The sequence below is a fragment of the Stegostoma tigrinum genome, chromosome 3 (genome assembly GCF_030684315.1).
Source record: "Stegostoma tigrinum isolate sSteTig4 chromosome 3, sSteTig4.hap1, whole genome shotgun sequence".
NCBI lineage: Eukaryota > Metazoa > Chordata > Chondrichthyes > Orectolobiformes > Stegostomatidae > Stegostoma > Stegostoma tigrinum.
In genome coordinates this window covers 11799162-11824228 of record NC_081356.1, presented here as the reverse complement: position 1 = coordinate 11824228, position 25067 = coordinate 11799162, and the positions used below count along the sequence as shown (strand labels likewise).

The 25067-nt window shown below is 39.9% G+C and overlaps 1 protein-coding gene across 9 annotated transcripts in view; it reads right to left on the bottom strand.

The window, feature by feature from the left end:
* melk (maternal embryonic leucine zipper kinase) overlaps nt 1-24366 on the bottom strand; it is a 63749-nt gene extending 39383 nt beyond the window's left edge. For 2 of the 9 annotated variants that reach the window (XM_048526234.2, XM_059645023.1), the window contains exons 1-9: nt 23983-24194; nt 16926-17014; nt 15422-15507; nt 15077-15193; nt 14061-14204; nt 11599-11667; nt 9350-9442; nt 6063-6161; nt 887-955 (exon numbers count right to left, since the gene is read on the bottom strand). In XM_048526234.2, the coding sequence (XP_048382191.1) occupies nt 887-955; nt 6063-6161; nt 9350-9442; nt 11599-11667; nt 14061-14204; nt 15077-15193; nt 15422-15507; nt 16926-16986 (738 nt within the window). In that variant the 5' untranslated portion in view covers nt 16987-17014; nt 23983-24194. The other 7 variants (XM_048526216.2, XM_048526221.2, XM_059645022.1 and 4 more) reach the window with 7 other exon arrangements.
* Nucleotides 24367-25067: the final 701 nt, after the last annotated feature.

Here is a 25067-nt window from a genome sequence, read left to right as displayed (position 1 = left end):
AAAATACTTTGACATATCTTAAGTGAAAGACACCAGATACAATGCATTTGATACCCATCTTTCCATGATTGCACGTAGAACTTAAATTTCACAGCTCCCACGTGCGCTTCAGACCCAATGCACGATATGTGGTACGCTGTCAGTAACAATAATAATTGGGGAATGTCCTTGCAAATAGGGTATTTGAAGAAAGAAGAAGTCAAAATGTCACCTACAAATAAAGCAATTCAAATAGAGACTGACCTAATACTCTAAGGGGTCCACCTGTGCAGGCAAAAACACAATCCTACTGTCCAATTTCCAACACATTCACTGAAAAGAAAATGGATAATCGAATGCTAATTATTAGGTTTTATTGATAGTTATAATTAGCTTATAGTCAGGGATACGGCAACATAGTTACTGACAGAATGACAAAAATTAAATTGTATTGGAAATAATCCTTAAAATGAAAAGCTGACCACAACATAAGTTTAGTAGTAAGTTCTCTTGAACCTGCATTCTTTGCATTTAGAAATCCAAATTTATATAAAAGAATCCGGCCTCAATTACTCTCTGGAGAAAAGAATTCAACAGAAGAAAGACTCCAAAAAGGGAAAAAAAGAAAAAAAAATTTCTTCCATTCAAGTTACATATATATATTTAAACGTGAAGATCACAAATGATCTTCCATTGTACTTTTCTTAAAAAAAATGCATCTTGTCATATAGTGCTGGGTGACAGAAGTTATCATTGCCTGTAGCTACACCAACAAAAATAGACAGCCAATAACTTTGTAAGTTGATCCATTTTTTGAATTTTAAGAGTCAATGCTTTTGGACTTAACTTTTTTAAAATCAATTCCAAAATAATTGATTCAAAAGTAACTGATACAAGAGAATTCTACCTGCAACATTTGATTCAAAATGACAACACTTGTAGGTGACAGCCATTTAGGTATGTTATATTTTCCTCTCTGTAAAAAACAAAGTTGAAATTCTTGTATTAGTGTCTCTCTCAAGAATTAGCAGCATCAAATGATAGTAAAAGTAAAAATCAACCAGTGATACTGTTCATACAGATCCTCTCATTTTCAAATGCAGTTACATTTGGCGTGTAAATTTACAGCACGAGATCAGGGATAAAATATTGGCATGGATAGAGAAAAGGCTGGCAAACAGGAAATAAAGAGTAGGAATAATGGGTCATTTACTGAGTGTTAGTCAGTGACCAACAGGGTACTGCAGGGATCAGTCCTTGGACCGCACTGATTCACAATATATAATGAGTGAGATGAGGGAACTAATTATAATGTCTCGAAGTTCGCAGATGACACAAAGCTGGTTGGGAAAGCGAGTTGAGAGAAGATGGAAAGCTGGTAAATGATTTAGTGAGCAAATGGATGGCAGATGAAGCATAATGCAGATAACATAGTTACCCTCTTTGGTAGCAAAAGCAGAAAGCCAGATTATCTGAATGACCATAAATTAAGAGATGGGAATATGCAACAAGACCTGGGTGTCCTCGTATACCAGCTGCTGAAATAAGGATGCAAGTGCAGCAAGCAGTCAAAGCAGCAAATGGTAGGTTGGCCTTCACTGTGACAGGATTTGATTACATGAACTGGCTTGCTCTGATTGTACAGAATCTTGGTGGGACGACACCTGGAGTATTGTGAGAAATGTTTGATGTCTATCAGAGGATGGACATTCTGGCTATGGAGGGAGTGCAATAAAAAGGTTTACAAAACAAACTTGGGAGATGGCAGGACAAATATAGGAGAGACTGGTGATCAGGCTCAAAAGGCCTGAATAGAACATTACAGCACAGTACAGGCCCTTTGGCCCTCGATGTTGTGCTGACCTGTCATACCAATCTGAAGTCCATCTAACCTACACTATTCCATGTACGTCCATATGCTTATCCAATGACGACTTAAACGTACCTAAAGTTGGCAAATCTACTACTGTTGCAGGCAAAGTGTTGCATTCCCTTACTACTCTGAGTAAAGAAACTACCTCTGACATCTGTCCTTTATCTTTCACCCCTCAATTTAAAGCTATGCCCCCTTGTGCTCGCCATCACCATCCTACAAAAAAGGCTCTCCCTATCCACCCTATTTAACCCTGATTATTTTATATGTTTCAATTAAGTCACCTCTCAACCTTCTTCTCTCTAACGAAAACAGCCTCAAGTCCCTCAGCCTTTCCTCGTAAGACCTTCCCTCCATACCAGGCAACATCCCAGTAAATCTCCTCTGCACCCTTTCCAAAGCTTCCACATCCTCCTTATAATGCGGTGACCAGAACCGTACACAATACTCCAAGTGTGGCCGCACCAGAGTTTTGTACAGCTGCAGCATAACCTCTTGGTTCCGGTACTCGGTCCCTCTACTAATAAAAGCTAAAACACTGTATGCTTTCTTAACTGGTCTGTCAACCTGGGTGGCAACTTTCAAGGATCTGTGTACATGGTCACCGAGATCTCTCTGCTCATCTACACTGCTAAGAAACTTACCATTAGCCCTGTACTTTGCCTTCCGGTTACTCCTACAAAGTGCATCACCTCACACTTGTCTGCATTAAACCCCATTTGCCACCTCTCAGCCCAGCTCTGCAGCTTATCTATGTCTCTCTGCAACCTACAGCATCCTTCGTCACTATCCACAACTCCACCGACCTTAGTGTCGTCTGCAAATTTACTAACCCATTCTTCTACGCCCTCATCCAGGTCATTTATAAAAATGACAAACAGCAGTGGACCCAACACCGACCCTTGCGGTACACCACTAGTAACTGGTCTCCAGGATGAACATTTCCCATCAACTACCACCTTCTGTCTTCTTTCAGCAAGCCAATTTCCGATCCAAACTGCTATATCTCCCACAATTCCATTCCTCATAATTTTGTACAATAGCCTGAGGGGAACCTTATCGAACACCTTGCTGAAATCCATATACACCACATCAACCGGTTTACTCTCATCAACCTGTTTGGTCACCTTCTCAAAGAACTCAATAAAGTTTGTGAGGCACGACCTTCCCTTCACAAAACCGTGCTGACTATCCCTAATCAATTTATTCTTTTCTAGATGATTATAAATCCTATCCCTTATAACCTTTTCCAACACTTTACCAACAACTGAGGTAAGGCTCACTGGTCTATAATTACCAGGGTTGTCTCTACTCCCCTTCTTGAACAGGGGAACCACATTTGCTATCCTCCAGTCATCTGGCACTATTCCTGTAGACAATGACGAGTTAAAGATCAATGCCAAAGGCTCGGCAATCTCCTCCCTGGCTTCCCAGAGGATCCGAGGATAAATCCCATCCAGCCCAGGGGACTTATCTATCTTCACCCTCTGAAGGATTTCTAATACCTCTTCCTTGTGAACCTCATTCCCACCTCGTCTAGTAGCCTGTATCTCAGTATTCTCCTCGACAACATTGTCGTTTTCTAGAGTGAATACTGTCGAAAAATATTCATTTAGTGCTTCCCCTATCTCCTCTGACTCCACACACAACTTACCACTACTATCCTTGATTGGGCCTAATCTTACTTTCGTCATTTTTTTATTCGTTAAATACCTATAGAAAGCCTTAGGGTTTACCCTGATCCTATCCGCCAACAACTTCTCATGTCTCCTCCTGGCTCTTCTGAGCTCTCTCTTTAGGTCTTTCCTGGCTACCTCGTAGCCTTCAAGTGCCCTAACTGAGCCTTCACATCTCATCTTAACATAAGCCTTCTTCTTCCTCTTGACCAGAGATTCCACCTCCTTCGTAAACCACGGCTCCCGCACTCTACAGCTTCCTCCCTGCCTGACAGGTACATATTTATCTAAGACACACAGGAGCTTTTCCTTGAATAAGCTCCACATTTCTAATGTGCCCATCCCCTGCAGTTTCCTTCCCCATCCTATGCTCCCTAAATCTTGCCTAATCTCATCGTAATTGCCTTTCCCCCAGCTATAACTCTTGCCCAGTGGTATACACCTATCCCTTTCCATCACTAAAGTAAACATAACAGAATTGTGATCGCTATCACCAAAGTGCTCACCTACTTCCAAATCTAACACCTGGCCAGGCTCGTTACCCAGTACCAAATCTAATGTGGCTTCGCCCCTTGTTGGCCTGTCTACATACTGTGTCAGGAAGCCCTCCTGCACACACTGGACAAAAACTGACCCATCTATAGTACTCCAACTACAGTGCTTCCAGTCAATATTTGGAAAGCTGAAGTCCCCCATGACAACTACCCTGTCTCTCTCACTCCTATCGAGAATCATCTTTGCTATCCTTTCCTCTACGTCTCTGGAACTATTCGGAGGCCTATAGAAAACTCCCAACTGGGCGACCTCTCCTTTCCTGTTTCTAACCTCAGCCCATACTACTTCAGTTGACGAGTCCCCAAACATCCTTTCTGCAGCTGTAATACTATCCTTGACCAACAATGCCACACCTCCCCCCCACTTTTACCATCTTCTCTATTCTTACTGAAACATCTAAATCCCGGAACCTGCAACAACCATTCCTGTCCCTGCTCTATCCATGTCTCCGAAATGGCCACAACATCGAAGTCCCAGGTACCAACCCATGCTGCAAGTTCACCCACCTTATTCCGGATGCTCCTGGCATTGAAGTAGACACACTTCAAACCAACTTCTTGCTTGCCGGTGCCATCTTGCGTCCCTGAAACTTTATTTCGGACCACCCTACTCTCAACCTTTTCTATAGTCGAACCACAATTTTGGTTCCCATCCCCCTGCTGAATTAGTTTAAACCCACCCGAATAGCCTTAGCAAATTTCCCCCCCAGGATATCAGTACCCCTCTGGTTCAGGTGAAGACCATCTTGTTTGCAGAGGTCCCACCTACCCCAGAAAGAGCCCCAGTTATCCAAGAATCCAAAACCCTCCCTCCTGCACCATCCCTGTAGCCACATGTTCAACTGCTCTCTCTCTCCGTATTCCTTGCCTCACTAGCACATGGCACGGGCAACAAACCAGAGACAACAACTCTGTTCGTCCTAGCTCTCAGCTTCCACCCTAGCTCCCTGAATTTCTGCCTTAAATCCCCATCTCTCTTCCTACCTATGTCGTTGGTGCCAATGTGGACCACGACTTGGGGCTGCTCCCCCTCCCCCTTAAGGATCCCAAAAACACAATGAGAGGCATCACGCACCCTGGCACCTGGGAGGCAACACACCAACCGTGAGTCTCTCTTGTCCCCACAGAACCTCCTATCTGTCCCCCTATACTTGGCCTATACTTGTTTATATTTTCCATGTCTAATTATTTAGAAACATAGAAGCAACAATGGGAGTACATTTTGTTGTGTAAATAAATTATATCACTTTTGACAGAGGTGAAAAAGTAATTAAATTAGTCAAAAGAAAATTGCAGAGTTGTAAGTCAGGTCCTGTCCATATTAAATGATCCTATCTAGCGAGGCTCCACATTACTTTCTGGCAAAATTAAAATCATAAAGGACGTGGCATAAGCACTGTGTTTGGCATATGCCCTCATTTGAACACTACACACTCCAAATAAGACAGGAACACTGCTCAATGTATGAGATAAACATTTATAAGATGAGTTTGTGTCTTTTTAGCACACATTCAATTTAAAGGAAGGGAGGAAAGCTAACAAGATTCCTGAAAAGACTTCAGAGGCAACTCCATAATTTGACATTCCAAGGGAGCATTTCTTTCGAGTGTCACATTCTGAAATCATTCATTCTACCCTAACTCTTAAAATTAAGATGAGCACTTTTGCAAATTCTTGGGCCTTGGCTAGGACAACATGATTTCTTAGCAGGATTCTGTCCCATGGTGTTGTACAGGTGATTTGCCATCATACATAAATTATCCGAGGTAATGGAAATTCTAACATCCTTCTGCTTCATCAACTGAACTGTAAACTAAATGTAGATTGAACAGACCTACTTTACAAAAGCACTCTTAAAAAAAACTTTGGTCTACTCCATTGGCCAAAACATAATACTGTGGGCATATGAAATGAAGAGAGTGTTGACAAAAAAAAACATTTATGCAAATATATACAGATCGCACAAGATAACATCCATACCATGATTTTCTTATACAGAGTCATCACATTATCATCATCAAATGGGAGAAATCCACAGAGAAGTGCATACAAAAGAACCCCCATACTCCAGATATCTGCCTGTTAAAGAAAGTCATAAATAAAGGTTAAGATTTATATTCTAAAGCTAAGGCAAAGGACTCAAGTAACTACACCATGTTAAGAAATTTTCACAAGTATATTAACTGAAAACCATAATATGGTGCAACTCCATTAGGCCCGAACAAACACTTGCTCAACTAATGTAAAATTATGTAACTTTTTTTGAAAATTCCTTGTCAAGCCAAGTACATCAAGGAGCTAGATAAACACAGCAGGCCAAGCAGCATCTTAGGAGCAGGAAAGCTGATGTTTTGGGCCAAGACCGTCAGCTTTCCTGCTCCTAAGATGCTGCTTGACCTGCTGTGTTCATCCAGCTCTACACTTTGTTATCTCAGATTGTCCAGCACCTGCAGTTCCTATAATCTCTGATACATCAAGGAGCTAGTTGTGGAACTGTTGGACAAAACAAAACCCAAGTTCATCCAGCGTGGTTCTGATTGTTCTACAGTCAACTTTTAAAAAAATACCCATTCATGGGACATGGGTATTGCTAGCATTTATTGCCCATTTCTAGTTGCTCTTGAGAAGATGGGCATTTTAAGGCAAATGAGGAGCAGCATCTTCAGGAGGATGGCGAATTTATGGAGTTTTTTACCAGTGAGCTATGAAGGCTGGATTTTGGATATATTCAAGGTTGAGACGGACAGACAATTTAGTCAGCGAGGGAATCAAGGGTTATGGCGGAAAAAGGCAGGAAAATGAACTTGTGGATCAGATTAGCCATGATTACATTAAATGGTGCGGCAACCTATGAACCCAAGTGTGAATATTGTGCATTAAGACCTAGACATTGATACAGGCCGCTTCATTATCTGAAAAATAAAAAAAAGGACTAAATATTGTGCAATTATCGAGGAGCATTCCACTTCAGACTTTATGATGGAACAAAGGTTATTCATGCAGAAGCCAAAGATGGTTCAGCTAAGAATACTACTGAAGAACTCTTCCAATCATGTTCTAGGGCTAAGAGGTTTAGCCACTGATCAACCACCCTTCTTTGTGCCAGGCAGGACTTCAACTAAAGGAAAGTTTCCATCAATTCTCCTTGGCAGCAATCTACCATAGCTTCTTGAATGTATACTTGGCCAAATTCTGTCCTGATAAGAAGGGCAGTCATTCCACCCTCACCTCTCGAATTCAACTCTTGCCCATGTTTGGACCAAAGCTGCAACATGATTTGGAGCCAGCAAACTGTAGCAGAACCTGAGCGTTGGTGAAGAGGTTTTTGCTGACTAAATGCTGCTGAGCAGTACTGTCAATAACATCATTTTGCTGATGGTTGAATTGTTTGATGGGCAGTAAATGCCCAGGTCAGATTTGTCTGTGCTATTGTGGATAGGATATACCTGGGCAACTTTCTACATTATTGGGTGAATGGTAATGATGCAACTATATCGGAGCATCTTGTGTGGAGGATCCCTAGCTCTGGAGCACAAGTCTTCAGTGGTACAGCAAGAGCATTGTCAGGGCCCAAAGCTCTTGGTGTGATATCTAATGGCTGAGTATATGGGATACTACAAGTGAGGTTGTGAGATCCTCAAGAGCATTTGGAAGAAATTTACTAAAAGGGTTCTAGTGGTGAGGTTGGAAGCATTGGGCCTATTTAATCTTAAAGTAAGCCAATTTGACAGGGTTGTACAAGTTGAGTGATGAATTTGAATGGCTACAGAGATAGGGTTGGAGAATGGGACTAGGTGGGTAGCTCTTTCAGGAGCCAGTACAAATGAGATGGGCTGAATGACCTCTGTCTGTACTGTAAAATTCTACAATTCTTTAGGACCATTACAGGTTAGGACAAGGTAGTCAAAGAGAAACTGTCACCATTATCTGACAATACAGGGACTAGGGGGACATAGATTTAACAGTTTGTGTAAAAGCAGAGGGATTTTGAGGAAGAACGTTTTCTTCAGAAAACTGAGCAAGTGGTTTTGACCTGGAACACGCTGCCTAAGAGCGTCAGCAGCAAAAGGTAAACAATGCTTTCCAAAGGATATTGTATTTGTATTAGGGCTAACTGGATTGCTCTGCAGAAGCTGACAAACCTGATTGAGTCAATATAGCCATCTGCCCTATGAACTGAAATCTCTTTAGCCTGGCATGTGAGAAGATAGGGACTTCAAGAGGAGGCCAAGATAAATCATTCACTTGGCACTTCTGGCTAGGGCCAATTACAATTACTTCAGCCTCGTCTTTTGCACTGATGTGCTGAGTTCATCCCTCATGACTGTGAAGCCTCCAGCTCCTATTACTTAAATTGTTCACATTTATTACAGGATGCAGTAAAATTATGTTTGAAGTTTGAGAATCTGTCAGATTGGAGGTCTCAAGAAAATTAAAAGGCACACGATTCAATGTCTAGGAAGTTAGTTAAAAGGACAGAAGAGATGTATACTTAACAGTTGCCGGCTAGAAAGATCTAAATACCGCTATTTGCCATTACAAATGTTGGAACCCTTGTAAATTATCTAAACTGAGGTACATTATATAATCAAAATTTGACAAGAACACAAAAATAAGAGTTTGGTGAACTGTGAAGACTATCTTGCTTCATTCCAAAGAAAAGTTACAAAAGATCAAGAGGTCTTTGAAATTGAGAGCTTTAGATAAACAAAATAAGGAAAATCTGTTTCCAATGACCTCTGAATTACTAACCACTGAACATAATCAAAAACAATGCAAAGAAGGGATATAAACATTTCATCATTGTGCAGAATTTAAAACCCACGTGGTTCATTAATATCCTTTAAGAAAGAATCTACAATGTAGTTGACTCTAAATTGCCCTCTGGGCAATAATGGATGGGCAATAAATTCTGATCTAGACATCAATACCCAATTCTCACATCCCATGAACAAATTCAAAATCTTTAGCTTTCACTTCTTATGGGAAAGGGAATGAAACTGAAGCAGTCCTTCATGGCAAGGGAGCAATGAGACAAATGGATTACTTCTAATTCAGCTCAAATATCAATAAATAGCACCCAAACACTGGACTAGCACAGTCAGTTAGGACACCAGCTTATGTTCCACATTTCAAGAATCCCAAAGGAGTAACCACACAATTTCTCGAGCAGGACCAGACTGACAAAGTAATCTGCTTAAGAAAGTCCTTAATTTGATATTTGCAACAATTTAATTACTACTTACTATTCAAAGAAAATACCTCACCTCAGAGCCAATGTAAGCTTTCCCTTGGATAAGTTCAGGTGCGGCATAAGCAGGACTACCACAGCATGTTTTTAAAGGGTAATCTAAACCACCCTGCAAAACACAAAATTGAAACTGACATTGGTCTACATACACCAGATGGAAACCAACAGGTCACCTAATTGGAGAACTTAATTCTAACAATGTTCAGTTACTTAGCTAATTATATACTCTTGCAACCCTCTTCTAAACTCATTAATATTAGAGAGTGCGCACTGGTCATTTTTGCAGACCTTAACTTCGGATTTACTCTTGTTACTTTACACAAACTCTAAATGGTCCAGTAATAGTAGCTCGATAATAATCAGCAGTGCAAAATTCTAGTTGATAATTCCCCACTATATTCTTGAACTGCCAAGCTCAGTACATTTTATTTTTAAAATAGCCATAAAAGTAACACAGCACTTTCAAATTTTTATCAGATATGGAATAACGTGCCACATTTGGCTACAATCAGAGACAGCTACGTTGATCGAATTAAGTCAGGAATCTGAAGACTGAAATTTCAAGTACATTTTTTGATTGCATTGAAGAGTTAAATTGTAATCAATCAAAACAGCTTGAGTGGCAAACAGTGGAGCAAAGACAGTAGAATGATATCACACAGGGACATTGTACCCAATTAGCTCAATGCCTTCTCACCATCACCTTAACCTTAAGGCAAACTATAAAGGCTCTCCTGTCACTGTAGATGGTGGCCTGGGTTCAATCACCACCCACCCCAGGATAATTTTAAAAAGCCTATTTGAGTTATCTGAGATAAACCACAAAAGTGCTGCCAGACACCCCAGTACCTTGACGTGCCAATAGTGCATCTTTTTGTTAGGCCCATATTAATACATTTCAGTTGAAAGCCGGCTTAGGATCTTGAGACTATTTACCAAGACAAATTTCTATAAAAAGAGAATTTATTTAGCAACTTCAGGAAAAACTTATTTCCAAAAGTGAGCACTTGTTTTGGAGGTAAATACAACATTGTTCATAATTTAATGTCCCACAAATAATACCAGTTAATTGTTTTTCTACCACATTGGTTGAAAGAGTATTGGTGGGAAGGCTATTGGGAGAACTTGTATTGATATTTTCTGAAGAAATGTATGTTTCTTGTCACTGGAACAGAAAGTCTCACCTAAAAGGCAGCACTCCCCAGCAATACAGCATTCCTTCAGTACCACATTGCAATGCAAGATCCAATTGAACCCATTTAACTTCAGGGGTGGCACTTTTGAAAAATACATTTCTCATGATATCAAGACCTATTAGCTTAAAAGGATTATGGATTTTTGGCAGATTATTACTGCTGATAACCATGGGTTGCATTTTAAACGTCAGGGAGGTTAGAAGACCACAGCACAAAATCAACTATTTGCATAAAGAACCATACAGAGTGCTGGTTGGGAATAATCTTGGAGATGAGATTTGAAATCGAGGCCAACTACCACTTCAGCTAGTCTTAAAAAAATCTTAGAGGAGTTGGGGATTTCTCCCTATACTTTGCCTAATGCTTACTCTTTAACCAGTACCAAATACAAGTAATTTGCTTATTAATTTATAGCTGGTATAGGACATGGCTCTGTGCAAATTGCCAATCATCAATTCCATATTACAACAGTAACACTTTGAAAATTATATAATTGGCCACAAAGTACTTTGAGATATCTAGGTTGTGAAAGCCTTATGCTAATAAAATAAATAACTTGTAACAGCAAAGCAGGGAGATTAATGAATAAACTAGGATTAATGGTTTGTGAAAATAAAAACATACTAGGTTGAATTCTGTCAAGGGTACAATATTTTAGACTTTTTCTACAACCAAGTTGATTCAGTGGCCAAGAAAGAAATAAAAACTTTCCAGCCAGAAATCTTTACTGATGTGAACACCAGCAGTGTTGGCCTTCAACGTACTTCATCCACACCCACTAATATCTGCAAAAAATGTATGGATCACAAACTTTTCGAAGTACATAAGAATTTAATTGCCTTTAAGCTTAAGGTTGATCACCAGCTTGTGTATGCACATCATCTGCGCCGCACAGATAGCATCAGCATTTAAAATGCATAAGCCTTTAATAACCAAACCATAAATGCTGCCAGTTGAATTGTTTGTTCTGAGATATTAATTGTTGCTATAATTTTTTATTTAAAATAGACCAGCTTCACAAAATTATGTGCAAAACTAACTTTTTTTTGGCAGTGACAGCTGCACTTACCTTTGGTTTTGCACATAGACCAAAATCAATTAGCTTTATGTTATGATCTTCATCTATCAGTAGATTTTCCTATAGGAAAAAAAGTTACATTACTTATTATGAACACAGAAGCTGAAATGCTGACATTGCCACCACGATTAATAACTACTGGAAAATCATGAGCCCTAGGAGAGGCTGGAAAATACCTCTCAAACCCCAAGAGAAACTTATGAACCAGAATGCAAGTCAATCACTGCAGCTCCAAAAGGTAAATCTAATTTTATTAAACCTGCTCAGCAAGTTAATACATTTTATTACATAACTTTCATTCAGGGGCCGCATATTACTCTGCAAATGTGCTTTGGCACAGTAACAATACTGGGAACCCAGAGGCTGCGAATGCAAACAAGAAGCAAAACAAACCATACTCCGGTTGCTAGAGATCATATTTATTTATTCTGGAAATTAAGAAAATTATAAAATTACAAGCAAAAATATTTAAAATCTTGTCTGCTTCGTTCTTAGAAACAAATTTCCAAGTACAGTTCATAAATGATAATTCACTATAATTTTCCACTATTTCATAGTTGCACTGTTAAAGTTTACCAAATAAATTCACTTGAATTTGTTCATGAAATTGTTTTTCTTCATATACAAGCTTATAGTTACCAACTACTTTGCACTGAAAATCATACTCCTTCTATTAGAGGCACATTCAGATGTTCGAAGCTCAATCAATCTGGCTAATGCATTAAATAAAGGTGACAAAGTGCTTCATATAAAAAACGTGCAACAAGACAACCCTTTAAAACTTAGAATTAAAGCACTTCAAAAGAGTAGTCTAAATACATTTCACCTACAACATACCATTTAGAAATGATATCAAAGAGAACGCAATTTTTGTTTCTCTTCTATATCTTGCAGTAAGTAAAATAATTCCAATTTAAATTCTGCAATGAATATTACTTTCTTTTCTTGTTCATGAAGTTCTAGTTGTTTGAGTAAGCTGTCTGCTCAATTAACTGAAACTTAGACTTGTCTATTTGGCATCAATTGACTAGCTTGTGTGGGAAATTACTTAGCTCACCATTCCAGTACTGGCTATTGCAAATTGCACGCTTTTTTTCATTGTCTCCTCATGCTTTTGGGAGATAGAAGACACCAAGCAGATTAAAATACTAAATTTGTTGAAATTAAATAACACACAGATTATGACTGAGAAATAAACACAGCCAAGTTTAAAATGCCTCTTTTATAACCATAGTCCACGAGCAGAAATTGGTGGTGGGATGTCAAGTCGAAATTAACTGCAAGATGTCTTTATCATTCCTCTCAGGTTTGCTGCCCCAAGGAAACATGCTATTGGACTAGCTGCCAAGTGGGTATAAAATAAACCAGAGAGCAGGTTCAAGGATGAAAGGAGATTGCAGTACTTGTAGAAATGCGAGTCGACCAATGGGAAAGTTATTGGCCAGGTTGCATTTTGTTTTTGTGGACAGGACATTGGGAAAATTATGGAAAAATATTTAGGGCAACAAGAATATCAGAACATAAGAGTACAGCCCATGGGCTATCATTCCATAAGTTTGTGGGTGATCATCTGTTTTGTTGTCCTTTCCTCAGCACCCACCCCAACACTATTCCCACACCCCTTGACATCAGTAGCATTTAGAAATCCCCAACGTCTGGGGTAAAGTATTGCAAATATTCACAACCCTTTGAGTAAAAACGACTTTACGTCTGAAACGACACCCTTGTATTTTTTAAAATCGTCCCCAGGGTTTTAGACTTCCCAGGCAGGGGAACTCTCTTGTCTGCATCTACCCTGGCTATCCATTTTATTTTCTAAGTTTTAATGAGATCATTTCTCCTTATTTGAAACAGTAGAGGATACAGGCCCAGTTTGTCCAATCTCTCTTCATAGGACAATCCTGCCAGCTTGGAACAAGTCAAGTGAACCTTGTTATAATTCTTCTATGGTAATAAGTATACTTTCAAAACAGCAGGCAGCAATCCAAAATGGTGTCAGGTCAAGGTTCTATACAATTGAAGGAAGACTTCGTCAGTCCTGTACTCAAATCATCTTGCAGTAAATGCTAATATTCTACTTGGCTTCTTAATTGCCTGCTGCATTCTCACGTATTTTTCAGCTGACTTATTGAGGACACCTAGGCTCCTTTGTACATCTATTCTTTATAATCTCCTACAATTTATGAAATATTCTGCAGTTGTTACTCTTACCAAAAAAGAATAATCTAATTTTTGCACATTATACTCTATCTTTCCTTTCACCAAATCAGTTATATAATAGTTGGATGACTGTAATGTCCTCTGACACTTAAGAGGCCTGTAAACCATGGGGAATGAATGCAATTTGTCCTGCACTTTCTTAAAAAAAAACCTGACAAAACATTAACTTCACTCACTTCAAAAATCAGACACATAGCTAAAGTACAAGTAACTCCTTTTCTGGTAATACAAACCGGTTTTAGATCACGATGAGCATAGCCCTGGCTATGAACATAAGCCACTGCTGATACAATCTGACGGAAAAAGATTCGAGCTTCTTCTTCTGATAATCGGTCTTTCGCAATAATATAGTCAAACAGCTCTCCACCAGGGCAGTACTGAAATAAAATTTATATGTACAGCTTAAAATTTAATTTTAAAAAAGCTTACAGAGATGAAACTTAAATGCCCTCAAATCATACATATGGATTCCACCTCTAATTTGTTTCATATTAATTTCTTCAAAATTGAACTTAGTGCAGGTGATGGAACAATAATTTACATTTGTGGAAGGTCTTTAACTTTGTGTACATGCCAAGTGCGTACATGTCGTAGAAAGAGATATTATGCTGGTAAACAAAAATTCAAAGGCTGGCTCTAAAACAGCATTTTAAAAGGTTGCTTAAAAGAAGCTGGCAAGCTCAAGCAGGAAATTCCGGAGCCTACGGCCCAGCTAGGCGTAACTGCAGCTGTGAATTTTTGAACCAATTAAAATTGTTGACGTGAAAGGAAAAGCAGAGAACTCGAAGGTTACAGGGCTGAGAGAGGTTACAGAGACAGAAAGAGATAAGAGCATGCAGCAAGTTATACAATTGTAGCTTTGTCAGATTGATAATCAGAAATGACATTATAGGTGAATCTGATTTAGTGCAGGTCAAATCAGTAAAATATCTGCCTCTAATTTCCATTCATGATTTTAGGGTCCATTTGCACTCCAGTTACTGATGAGACTAATAGCTGGAAGCTCAATTTGTAACTATTATCTTGCTGAAACAAAGCAAGTATAAAGATTTTTTCATTTTATATTTTAATTCAAAGTATTAAATAATTACTTTGGTTGAAAAGCGAAGGGGAAAAAATAAATGCCTACACAAAATACTGCACATCTTAGATTAGAATAAAAGTTCATCTTTCATGTCCTTGTCAAAAAGATCAAAGTTTATTTCACAATGTCAAGCAGACAAAAATATAAATAAAATTAGCCAGTTACTTCCAGGATGATGAATATTTTCTGTGCTGTTTCTATAACATGGTACAAACGACAAACATGTTGGTGACTCAAATTCTTCATTGCTTCAATTTCTGTTTGAACGCGAGGCAAGTCTTCCTACCAAAAGATAAGTATTAACATCAGTAGAATACTTGTTTAAATTGCCCACTGTTTGATAGTTTGAAAGGCCTTTCTTAACTAAGATCAGGGTTTAAATAGAAACAAACAGGCAGTGTCAACTTAAGTTCTTAATGATACTTTAAAATCTGCCATTACTAATCAAAATCTCAATAAAGGAGTCAACTAATTCAGCTTATATCTTCTATTATCTCTCCAGGAACTTACCCCAAGTAATTCTTTGTCCATGATCTTTATGGCAACTTTTTCCCTCGTCAATATGTGGCGAGCTAGTTTTACTTTAGCAAACCCCCCTGTAGGGGAAAAAAGAAAACTCATGCCATTTACTTGATATTTCACCAAGGGTCTGCAAGCTTTACTTCAAAGTTGATCGTCAACCCATGGCTTTCTAAGCATACAAACTATCCCCTAGATAATTAAGCTTTTCCAGGATATTTTAAAATGTACCTGTAAATCTCAAGTGACACACATTTGGTAAAAAAAATCAATGGAATTTTTCACGTTAAACAAAATTGAGAGGGTAGAACTAATAGAACCAAAAATGGGGTGCGTGAAATGATGGATTATAGTTCAGATCAGCCGCTCTAGTGAGAAGATCCAATTATCAGGAAAAAGCAAGTAGCAGTAATGCCACTGGCTGGATTTATTGGTGATCAGTTGGGAAAGGAGAGTCACTGCAGAAAGATGGAAGAAAAAGCTTCTGCAGTGTTACAGTAGTAGTAAATATGGATTATTGAATTTTAACTTCCAATTTCTGATCATTATACTTGATCTTAATGGACAAGTGATTTTTAAGAAGTATAAGTGTTAACCTAAAGTGGAAGTGTGATCATCTGATGTGAAACCAGTAAGATTTCCAAACCCATCTGCACTAAAAAGGCAAACTCCAAACCAAATATTTAGATGGGATCATACTGCAGATAAGCAATGAAGAGAGCAAGTCGCTTAAAAATATTTAAGAAAATGTTAGAATTGTATGACAATTGGGAGATACCTCAGTTATTGACAAAATTAATTAAAATAAAGCCAGTTACAAAATAGATTACACCTAAAAAGCTCCAAGATTGAGGACACTGTATTCAGCCATAGGACAAAGATTTTGAGAGCTGAATTTTCAGTGCCATCCAATTGTGGTCACCTAAAGTACATGTGCAAAGTTGTCAGCAACGGATTGAGAAGCAAGCAGGAAGTTTGGCATTATGATTGTACTGTACATCGTGGTATCCAGAGAACGGACACTGCTGTTAAATCAGTAAGGCCGTGAGAGAGATTCCAACGGGAAGCTAATTAATAATAAGATGTGAATAGAATCAGTACTACCGTTCTGTTTACCTCTGGTCATGATTAATAATGATATGAAGACTCATTTAAAGGCTGAAATCCAAGCTGGAAAAAAAGTTATGCTGTCAGTTTCACTAATAATTGCTCGAAAATAAATTGACTCAAAAACGATTGGCTTTTATTTTAAGAAAGAAGAAAAATTGCGCTGTCAGAAATTCTGGTTACTCGAAAACTCTGGTTGGTGTAATGCCAGATTACACATTATACCACATTTGCTCAAGTGTCTTGAGTACATATTAGTCAAAACTTAAATCAAAACCCCTTATGCCAAGAACACACCAGCGTGATCTGTGGTCCTGTAAGTAAAACACATCATTTTAAACCACATGCATGCATCATTACACTGGTAATTGGGCATGGAAATGCATACCTGTACCAATGGTTTCCTGTAATTCATAGTGTTTAAGCAGCTCTTCATAATCAATGGCCATAGTCAACAACTCTGAACACAATCAGCACCTGCAATATTAACAATACATTAGAAAAGTTCCATGTTATAGAAGTCCTACTTCTTCTCAAATCTGTCTAATAAACAAAAAAAGCTACAGAAAAATGGACAAACTTCTTTCAGAAATATTAAACAGCTCCTGAAATAAACAATTAAAATTGCTAAGCTTTCAGTTGATAATAAAGCCAGATCTGCTGTTGAGCTGATTTGTACTAACAGTCAGGTATCCTCCAAATAAACATGACAGGTCAAGATTTTTACAGCGCAGACTGAGATCTTTCAGGCTCTTTGCCTGCGCTTTCTCTTCAAAAAGAAATGTTTCATTAGTCCGACACTCAGCCTTTTCACCACTGCTCTGCAATTACTTAAAGTTAATTAAATTGGTTTTTACCACCCTTTCAAGCAGTGCTTCCAAATAACAACTCCCCACAAAAGAAAATCTCAGCTCCCCTCTGGCTCTTTTGCCAATTATTTCAAATGTGTATTATCGCACCATAGGCCAGGATCAGTGCATCAGGCAGCTTTAAAGCAACTATGGTTAATATTCTAACTGGAAGCTTTTTTCCCAGAATCTAAACCAATGGGGAACTTTGTTAGCTTGTCCAGATTTCTGGTGAATACTTCTCAGTATCAGGACAAGGATACTGACTGTGCAAGGTACGTTTCAGGTAGCATTTCCATACACAAAGGGCAGTAGAGATTTGAAACTCTCTTCCAAAAATAACAACTGATCTAGTATCAACCGTCAATGTAAATCTGAGAGAGATGTGTTTTTATCAAGCAAATGGCCAATGGTAGGTGTATGGAGTTAGGCCACAAATCAACCACGGTCTCAGTGAACAGCTGAAGAGGCCAAGGGGGCTGAACGTTCTGCTCATGTTCCTATGTTACAAATACAGTGACAGGGTGGAAATTGACCATTGCCCATTTTTTTCCCCCATTGATGAACAATGTTGGAGGACTTTAATTTCAGTGATAACAAGAATACTGAGCAGTTAGAATTCTTCTACTGCGTTGGGTTGCTTTACTTGAATTAGACTACAATCCTCTCTTCAGACCCCTACCATCACTTGGCTGATTACATTGTGGGTTTGTAAACATATGGAGTGATGGACAAGTGGGACGCTGTGTTCAAAACAGGCAAAATTTGATTACCTCAAATTTATGAAGTCAAGGAATGTGGGAAACCAGCTAGCGGAATATGCAAATTATCAGGTCTAAAAGATAAAAGACAAAAAGCATGAACATCGGTAGCAGTAGACGAACTGGGGCAGAAAAAGTTAGGAGATTGAATTGTGGTGGAGATAGGCAATCTTAATGATGCTGTCAATATGACAATACAAATTCATCTTGGGGTCAAGTATGACACCATAGTTCCAAACAAACTTTTCAATTTCTAGACAGAAACATGAAATTAGTAGCTAGGGAATGGAGTTTGCAGCAGGGACTAAAGTTCAATGTTAGAAATATTTAATTAGAACAAATTTCTCTTCATCAGTCAAGATGTCTGTTTACGTCAGTAGAGATGGCGGTAGTCAGCTAATTGAAATTGCTGAAACCTAACGCTCTGTTAGATGAATGCTATCAAACGAGTAGACTGTAGGTAAGAAATGTGGTCAAGGATTGTTTCTTGGAAAACCCCAGTAATGATGATACAAGAGTAAGGTGAAGTTCAATGTTTCTGAGAAGATTTGAAGTTCGGGCTGTTGATTTGCTCATTGAGCTGATAACATTTGTGAACAAACTTTCGCCACCATGCTAGGTAAGTTCAGTGCACCTCCGGTAATGCATTAGTGTTCTGTCCCCCAAATTACTGGATCTACGCAACGACAATAGCAATCATCCCAGCCAAGAAAGAACAGCTATACAGCGTCTTTAGAAACAACGGTTACCTGAAAAGCATAGTCTGCTGATACCTACACAATACACCACAGAGTGGCACAACATGTCCAGAGACACTATTCACCCTACCATACATTAAGGGCATATCCGAGATGACCAGATTACTCAACTCCCAAGGAATCATGACAGCCCAAAAACCAAGTGCTGCACTGTCACAGCTATGAACAAGAACAAAAGATCCAACAACCACAACTAACAGAACCAACGTCATTTACAAGACATAATGCAAAGACTTGTCAAAAACATTACATAGGGCAAACCGAAAGGAAGCTAGCCATCAGGATTCACGAACACCGACCAGCTACCAGGAGACGTGGCCAATTATCGCTCATTTCAATACACATGGACAAAGAGGGACACCAATTTGACTGGGAAAACACAGCCATCCTAGGAGAAGCCAACTAAAGACATGCACGCGAATTCTTACAGGCCTGGCACTCAGACTGGAATGCCATTAAAACACATGTAGAGCTGGACCCCAATGCCAACCACTAAGAAACAAATCCAGAAGTGATGCCATCCACTCCAGCAACCCAAGAACACAAACAAAAAGCAGGACAGAATACTGATGCTTCACCAGTGGCACACTGATGATGTTACCTAATATGGTGACAAAATGCCTGCAGACAAACTGACCAGCTCATGAGCATGTCAACAACCACAGTAAGGTGAAGTGTTGCAAGAAATCCTGACTAGAAACTTGTTAATTACATAAAAAACAAAACCAGGCCCATGCAGTTCCACTCAGCTGGACAAAAGTGAAGCGGCATTTGTTACAGCCTGATGAAGGACTGTTAACGTTTGAAGAAAAAGTCCAGCAAAAGTAGCAATTAACTGACAGAAGTACAGGTGGTGACAACAAACAGTCATAGACAGAGGACAGACTCCAGTGAAATCTCAGTTCATATAATGACCAGAATAGGAAGCCCAATTCCCACACCAGCTACAAAACACAGGCAAGCATTTCAATAAGCCGACAGAGTAAGCAGATTTTTATAACTGAAAGCTGGGACTTATCCAGTTGCACAACTTGATAGTATTGGCAGTCACCCAAGCTTAGAACAGGATAAAGGATAAACGTCTAAACCAAAGCCAGTACAGCACACTGAATCCCAAGAGACCCACATTCAGCCTCATTTATCTCAAAACAAAAAACCAAAACTTCATAGCTCACATTTAAAGAATGATATGGATACAATATTAATGTGATATTAAAATAAAAAACTTATCTGGTCAGTAAAATTTCTAACAGAACCAAAGCTGATAAGAACAAGGGGCTAACGTCAAATTTGTGCAAGGACTTAATTGCTCCACCATAAAATCATAACACATTGGGCCAAATGGCCTTATTCTTCTTCAAGTCTGCTCTGCTGTTCAATCATGGTTGGTACGTTTCTCAACCCCACTCTCCCATAACCCTTGATCCTCTTACCAATCAGGAATATGCCTTAAATAGATTGAACGACTTGGCCTCCAAAGCCTTAGGCAACAATGAGTTCCAAAGATTAACCACTCTCTGGTTGAAGAAATTCCTCCTCATCTCAGTTCTAAAGAGTGCAGAACGTGTAGAAGCTTAAACACACATACCAACAGGTTCAAGAACAGCTTCTTCCCTGCTGTTATTAGACTGCTGAATGGACTTCTAATTTCAAATCTAATGTCGATCTTACTTTTGTGCACCTCCCATGCAGCCATAACGTTGTTCCCTCGCTCTATCTAAACACTTTGTGATCTGTATGTTATGATCTGCCTGTACTGCTCACAAAACAAAACTTCTCACTGTACTTCAGCATACGTGGCAACAGTAAATTAAATCAAAATCTAACTGTCCCTACACCGAGGCTGAGCTGTCAGGTCCTAATCTCTCCTACTAGTGGAAATGTTTTCTCCTCGCCAGGCCTCCGTATTATGCAAGGTGACTGATCTCCAACAAACAAGACCATCTTCCTAAGTACCAAGTATAACTCTAACCACTGGAGAGTTTGCCCGTCCCCGATATCCATCGATTCATTTTGCTAGGGTCCTTGATGCCACTCGGTCAAATGCAGCCTCGATGTCAAGGGCTGTCACTCTCACCTCACCTGCATGTTAACCTTAAAATCCTGAAATGGATTCCCAAGTTCTTTTGTGCTTCAGATTTCCAAAGCTTTTCCTCATTTAGAAAATAATCTATGCCTCTTCTACCTACCAAAGTGCATAACCTCACACATTCCAACATTGGATTCCACCTGCCACTTCTTTGTCCGAGACTGTCCAAGTCCTTCTGCAGCCTCATCACCTCTTCAACACGACCTGTCTCTCCACTTTTGTGTCATCTGCAAACTTAGCAACAACGCTCTTAGTTCCTTTATCCAGATCAATGTATAACATGGATATTTATAAACACTGACCTCTGCAGAACTCCACTAGTCACCAGGTGCCATATAGAAAAAGCCCCCTCTATCCGCCTTCTGCCAGTCAGACAATCCTCAATCCATGCCCGTACCTTCCTCCTAATACCATGGGCTCTTATCTTATTTAGCAACTTTCTGTGTTACACCTTGTCAGAGGCCTTCTGGAAATCCAAACAGATCATGCGCACTGGGTCTTTGTTTAACTTGCTTGTTACCTCCACAAAGAATTCTAACAGATTTGTCAGGCATGGTCTCCCCTTGACAAAGTCATGCTGACTCAGCTATGCTACCATACACTTTCAAGTACTTCGCAATCTCATTTTTAACAATGGACTCTAAAATCTTGTCAGTGACTAAGATTAGACTAACCAGCCTATTAGTTTTCCTTCTTTTGCCTCCCTGTCTTCTTAAACAGGCATGTTAGATTTGACATTTTTCAGTCCTCTGGGACCAAGTGAGTCCAGTGATCCCTGAAAATGCACCATGAATGCCTTCACAAATCTCCACAGCTATCTCCTTCAGACTCTGGGGTGTGGTCCACCTGGTGTGGGTAATTTATCCAACTGCAGACCTTTCAGCTTCCTCAGTGCCTTCTCCTTAGACGTGGCCGCTACACTCACCTCTGCTTCTGACTTTGAATCTCTGGCATGCAGGTGTCTTCCACTGTGAAAACTGATGTAATGTACCTATTCAGCTTCTCTGCTTTACTTCGCAACCGCTCTCTCCTTCTTCACTACTTCTCGCGCCTCATTTTCAAATGATCCAATGTCTGCTCTTGTCTCTTTTATCTCATATCTGAACAAAAAATCTCTTGTAGTCTTCTTTTACATTACTGGCTAGCTTACTCTCATATTTCATCTTCTCAAACCTTACTGCTTTTTAGTTATCCTCTGCTGGTTTTCTAAGGCTTCACAATGCTCTGGCTTCCCACTAATCTTCATCACATTGTATGCTTTTTCTTTTGCTTTTATGCTGTCCTTGACTTCCATTGTCAGCCAAGGTTGCCTCATACTCCCCTTGGTATGCTGCTTCTTCCTAGTAATGAATTTCTGCTCTGCTTCGCAAAGTACCTTTAGAAAGTTCTGCCATTGCTGCCCCACCATCTTTCCTGCTAGCGTCCACTTCTCTGCCTAGCTCCTTGTTCAAGTTTTTATTGTTAGTTTTACTCAATATAATCTTGTTACATCAGACTCCAGCTTCTCCCTCTCAAACCGCAGTGTGAATTCTATCATATTTGGTCACTATCTCGCAGGGCTCCTTCACCTTAAGCTCCCTAATCAAGGTCTATTTTTGACATGTCTTTTCTATCTCACAATTTGTTTCCTTTGTGACTACTGCTAGGAGGCCTGCACACAACTCCCAAAGTCCTTTCAGTTGGACTTGTAGCCTTGGATATTTAGTTTCCAGCCCCAAAGCCCTTACAGCCATATTTCTGGTATACCTGACACACCATATCCACCAATTTCAACCTGAATTACAAATTCATTTACCCTGTTTCTTATACTGCATGTACTTAACTACAATACCCTCAGTCCTGTGTTGACTGTCCCTATTCTCACAGCTGTCCCCCCCCCATCCACAACAGATGGGTGTACATGATTAAAAAACAAGTTTCCAAAAGGTTTTTAAAAAAAGACGACACAAAGATGCAACATAGATTATCTTGGACAATTCTAAAGTGCCAAGAAAACTTCAACAGTCCGAAGTGTTTTCTCCATTGGAGCACAAGATTGAAGGAAGCCCAGAGAGAGGCCTCAAAATGATTGCGTGCTTTCACTTGTCCACAAAATAACATCAATAAAGCACCAAATTCAAGATAAACGGCAAAAAAATGCATGAGGCCAAAAAAAAATCACGAGTTAATCAGAAAGTGAGATTCTCTGTTTTGACCTCTTGTTGCAGAGCCCATGATCAATCAATGATTCCAAAAGTAGAAGCTAGCTGCTTGAAGAGGGTGATGGGTGTCCTTGGTGGTAAACAAAACAACTCAAAATAAACAGGAATTGTTGAAGAAACTCAGTACCTGTGGGAAGAAAGCAGGGTTTTCCTTGCTACTTTAAAACAAAAGTTCCCAGCTGGTAACAGTGCTGATTAAGAGTCACCCGACTCAAAAAGTTAGCTTTGCTTTCTTTCCACAGATGCTGCCAGAGTTTCTTCAGCAAATTCAGGTTGTGTTTCAGACATCCAGCAGCCACAGTTCCTCAATTTAGAATAACACGACATATTGGCAAAGACCTGATGTGCTGAATACCCTGTAACTAAAGTATAAAATCAGGCTCATTATTGAACTTCCATGGTTAGTTTTGACTTGATGACCGCCAGTGCACAATGGAAAGGAATGTTATTTTGGCAAAGATCCGGACTTTCTCGGATGAGACTTTAGTTCGAGAGCCCCTTCGCCCTCTCTGGAAGATCCCATAAAACTAGAAATGACAGCTTACCAAAACAAGCAATTAATATGTCAGAGAGTGCCAACGGTGTGATAAACAACAAGCTGCCGATCAGTCACACCCGACAGAATGAAAACAGAGCCAGATTTAACCCTAAACTGCTAACGCAGCATTTCACCCGACCCTCTCCGCTCCCTTAACCCGGCTCCCCGACCCTCTCCGCTCCCTTTACCCGGCTCCCCGATCCGCTCCACTCCCTTTACCCGGCTCCCCGATCCTCTCCGCTCTCTTTACCCGGCTCCCGGCTCCCTTCAACCGGCTCCTTCACCCGTTTAATTTTTGAATGTTTAACTTCCAACATTCGAATCTCCCTCCTTGGCTAACGTAACTTCCAGGTCACACCGACCAATCAGGTGGAAGCAGAGACGCAAGCTCTGAGCGCACTAGTGGCGGTTATTTGCTTCAGATTCAAACAGATGGTCGTCTCCCGGACAGTGGCGGCAAACAAAGTGGATGCCTTCGTACCTTTAATGTCAAACTGGTATAATGCATTCTCAAAATAATGGCAATTTGGGAGTCACAAAATGAGGCCATTTGACTCATAGATAATAAAATGTGAGGCTGGATGAACACAGCAGGCCAAGCAGCATCTCAGGAGCACAAAAGCTGACGTTTCGGGCCTAGACCCTTCATCAGAAAGGGGGATGGGGGGAGGGAACTGGAATAAATAGGGAGAGAGGGGGAGGCGGACCGAAGATGGAGAGTAAAGAAGATAGGTGGAGAAGGTGTGGGTGGGGAGGTAGGGAGGGGATAGGTCAGTCCAGGGAAGACGGACAGGTCAAGGAGGTGGGATGAGGTTAGTAGGTAGCTGGGGGTAGCTGACTCATAGTATGCGTTTTGTTTGTGTGGCTGAAGGATTCATCTCGTCCTCTTGCACTTTACTCTTTGTTTTGTGTTCAGATAATTATTTAGAGTCACAGGTTTACAGTATAGAAACAGACTTTTTGGTCCAACTCGTCCATGCTGACTAGATATCTTAAATTGATCGAGTTCCATTTGGCCCAGATCTCTCTAAACCTTTCCTATTCATGTACCCATCCAGATGCTTTTTAAATGTTGTAATTGTACCAGTCTCCTCCACTTTCTTTGGCAGCTTATTCCATACACGCACCACCCTCCTTGAAAAAGGTTTCAATCTTTCCCCTCTCACCTTAAACCTATGCCATCTCGTTTTGGACTCCCTTACTGGGGATAAATGACCTTGGCTATTCACCCTGTCTGTGTCCCTCATGATTTTATAAACCTCTATAAGGTCAGTCCTCAGCCACCGATGGTCCAGGGGAAAAAAACTTATTGTCTATTCAGCTTCTCTGACTAAC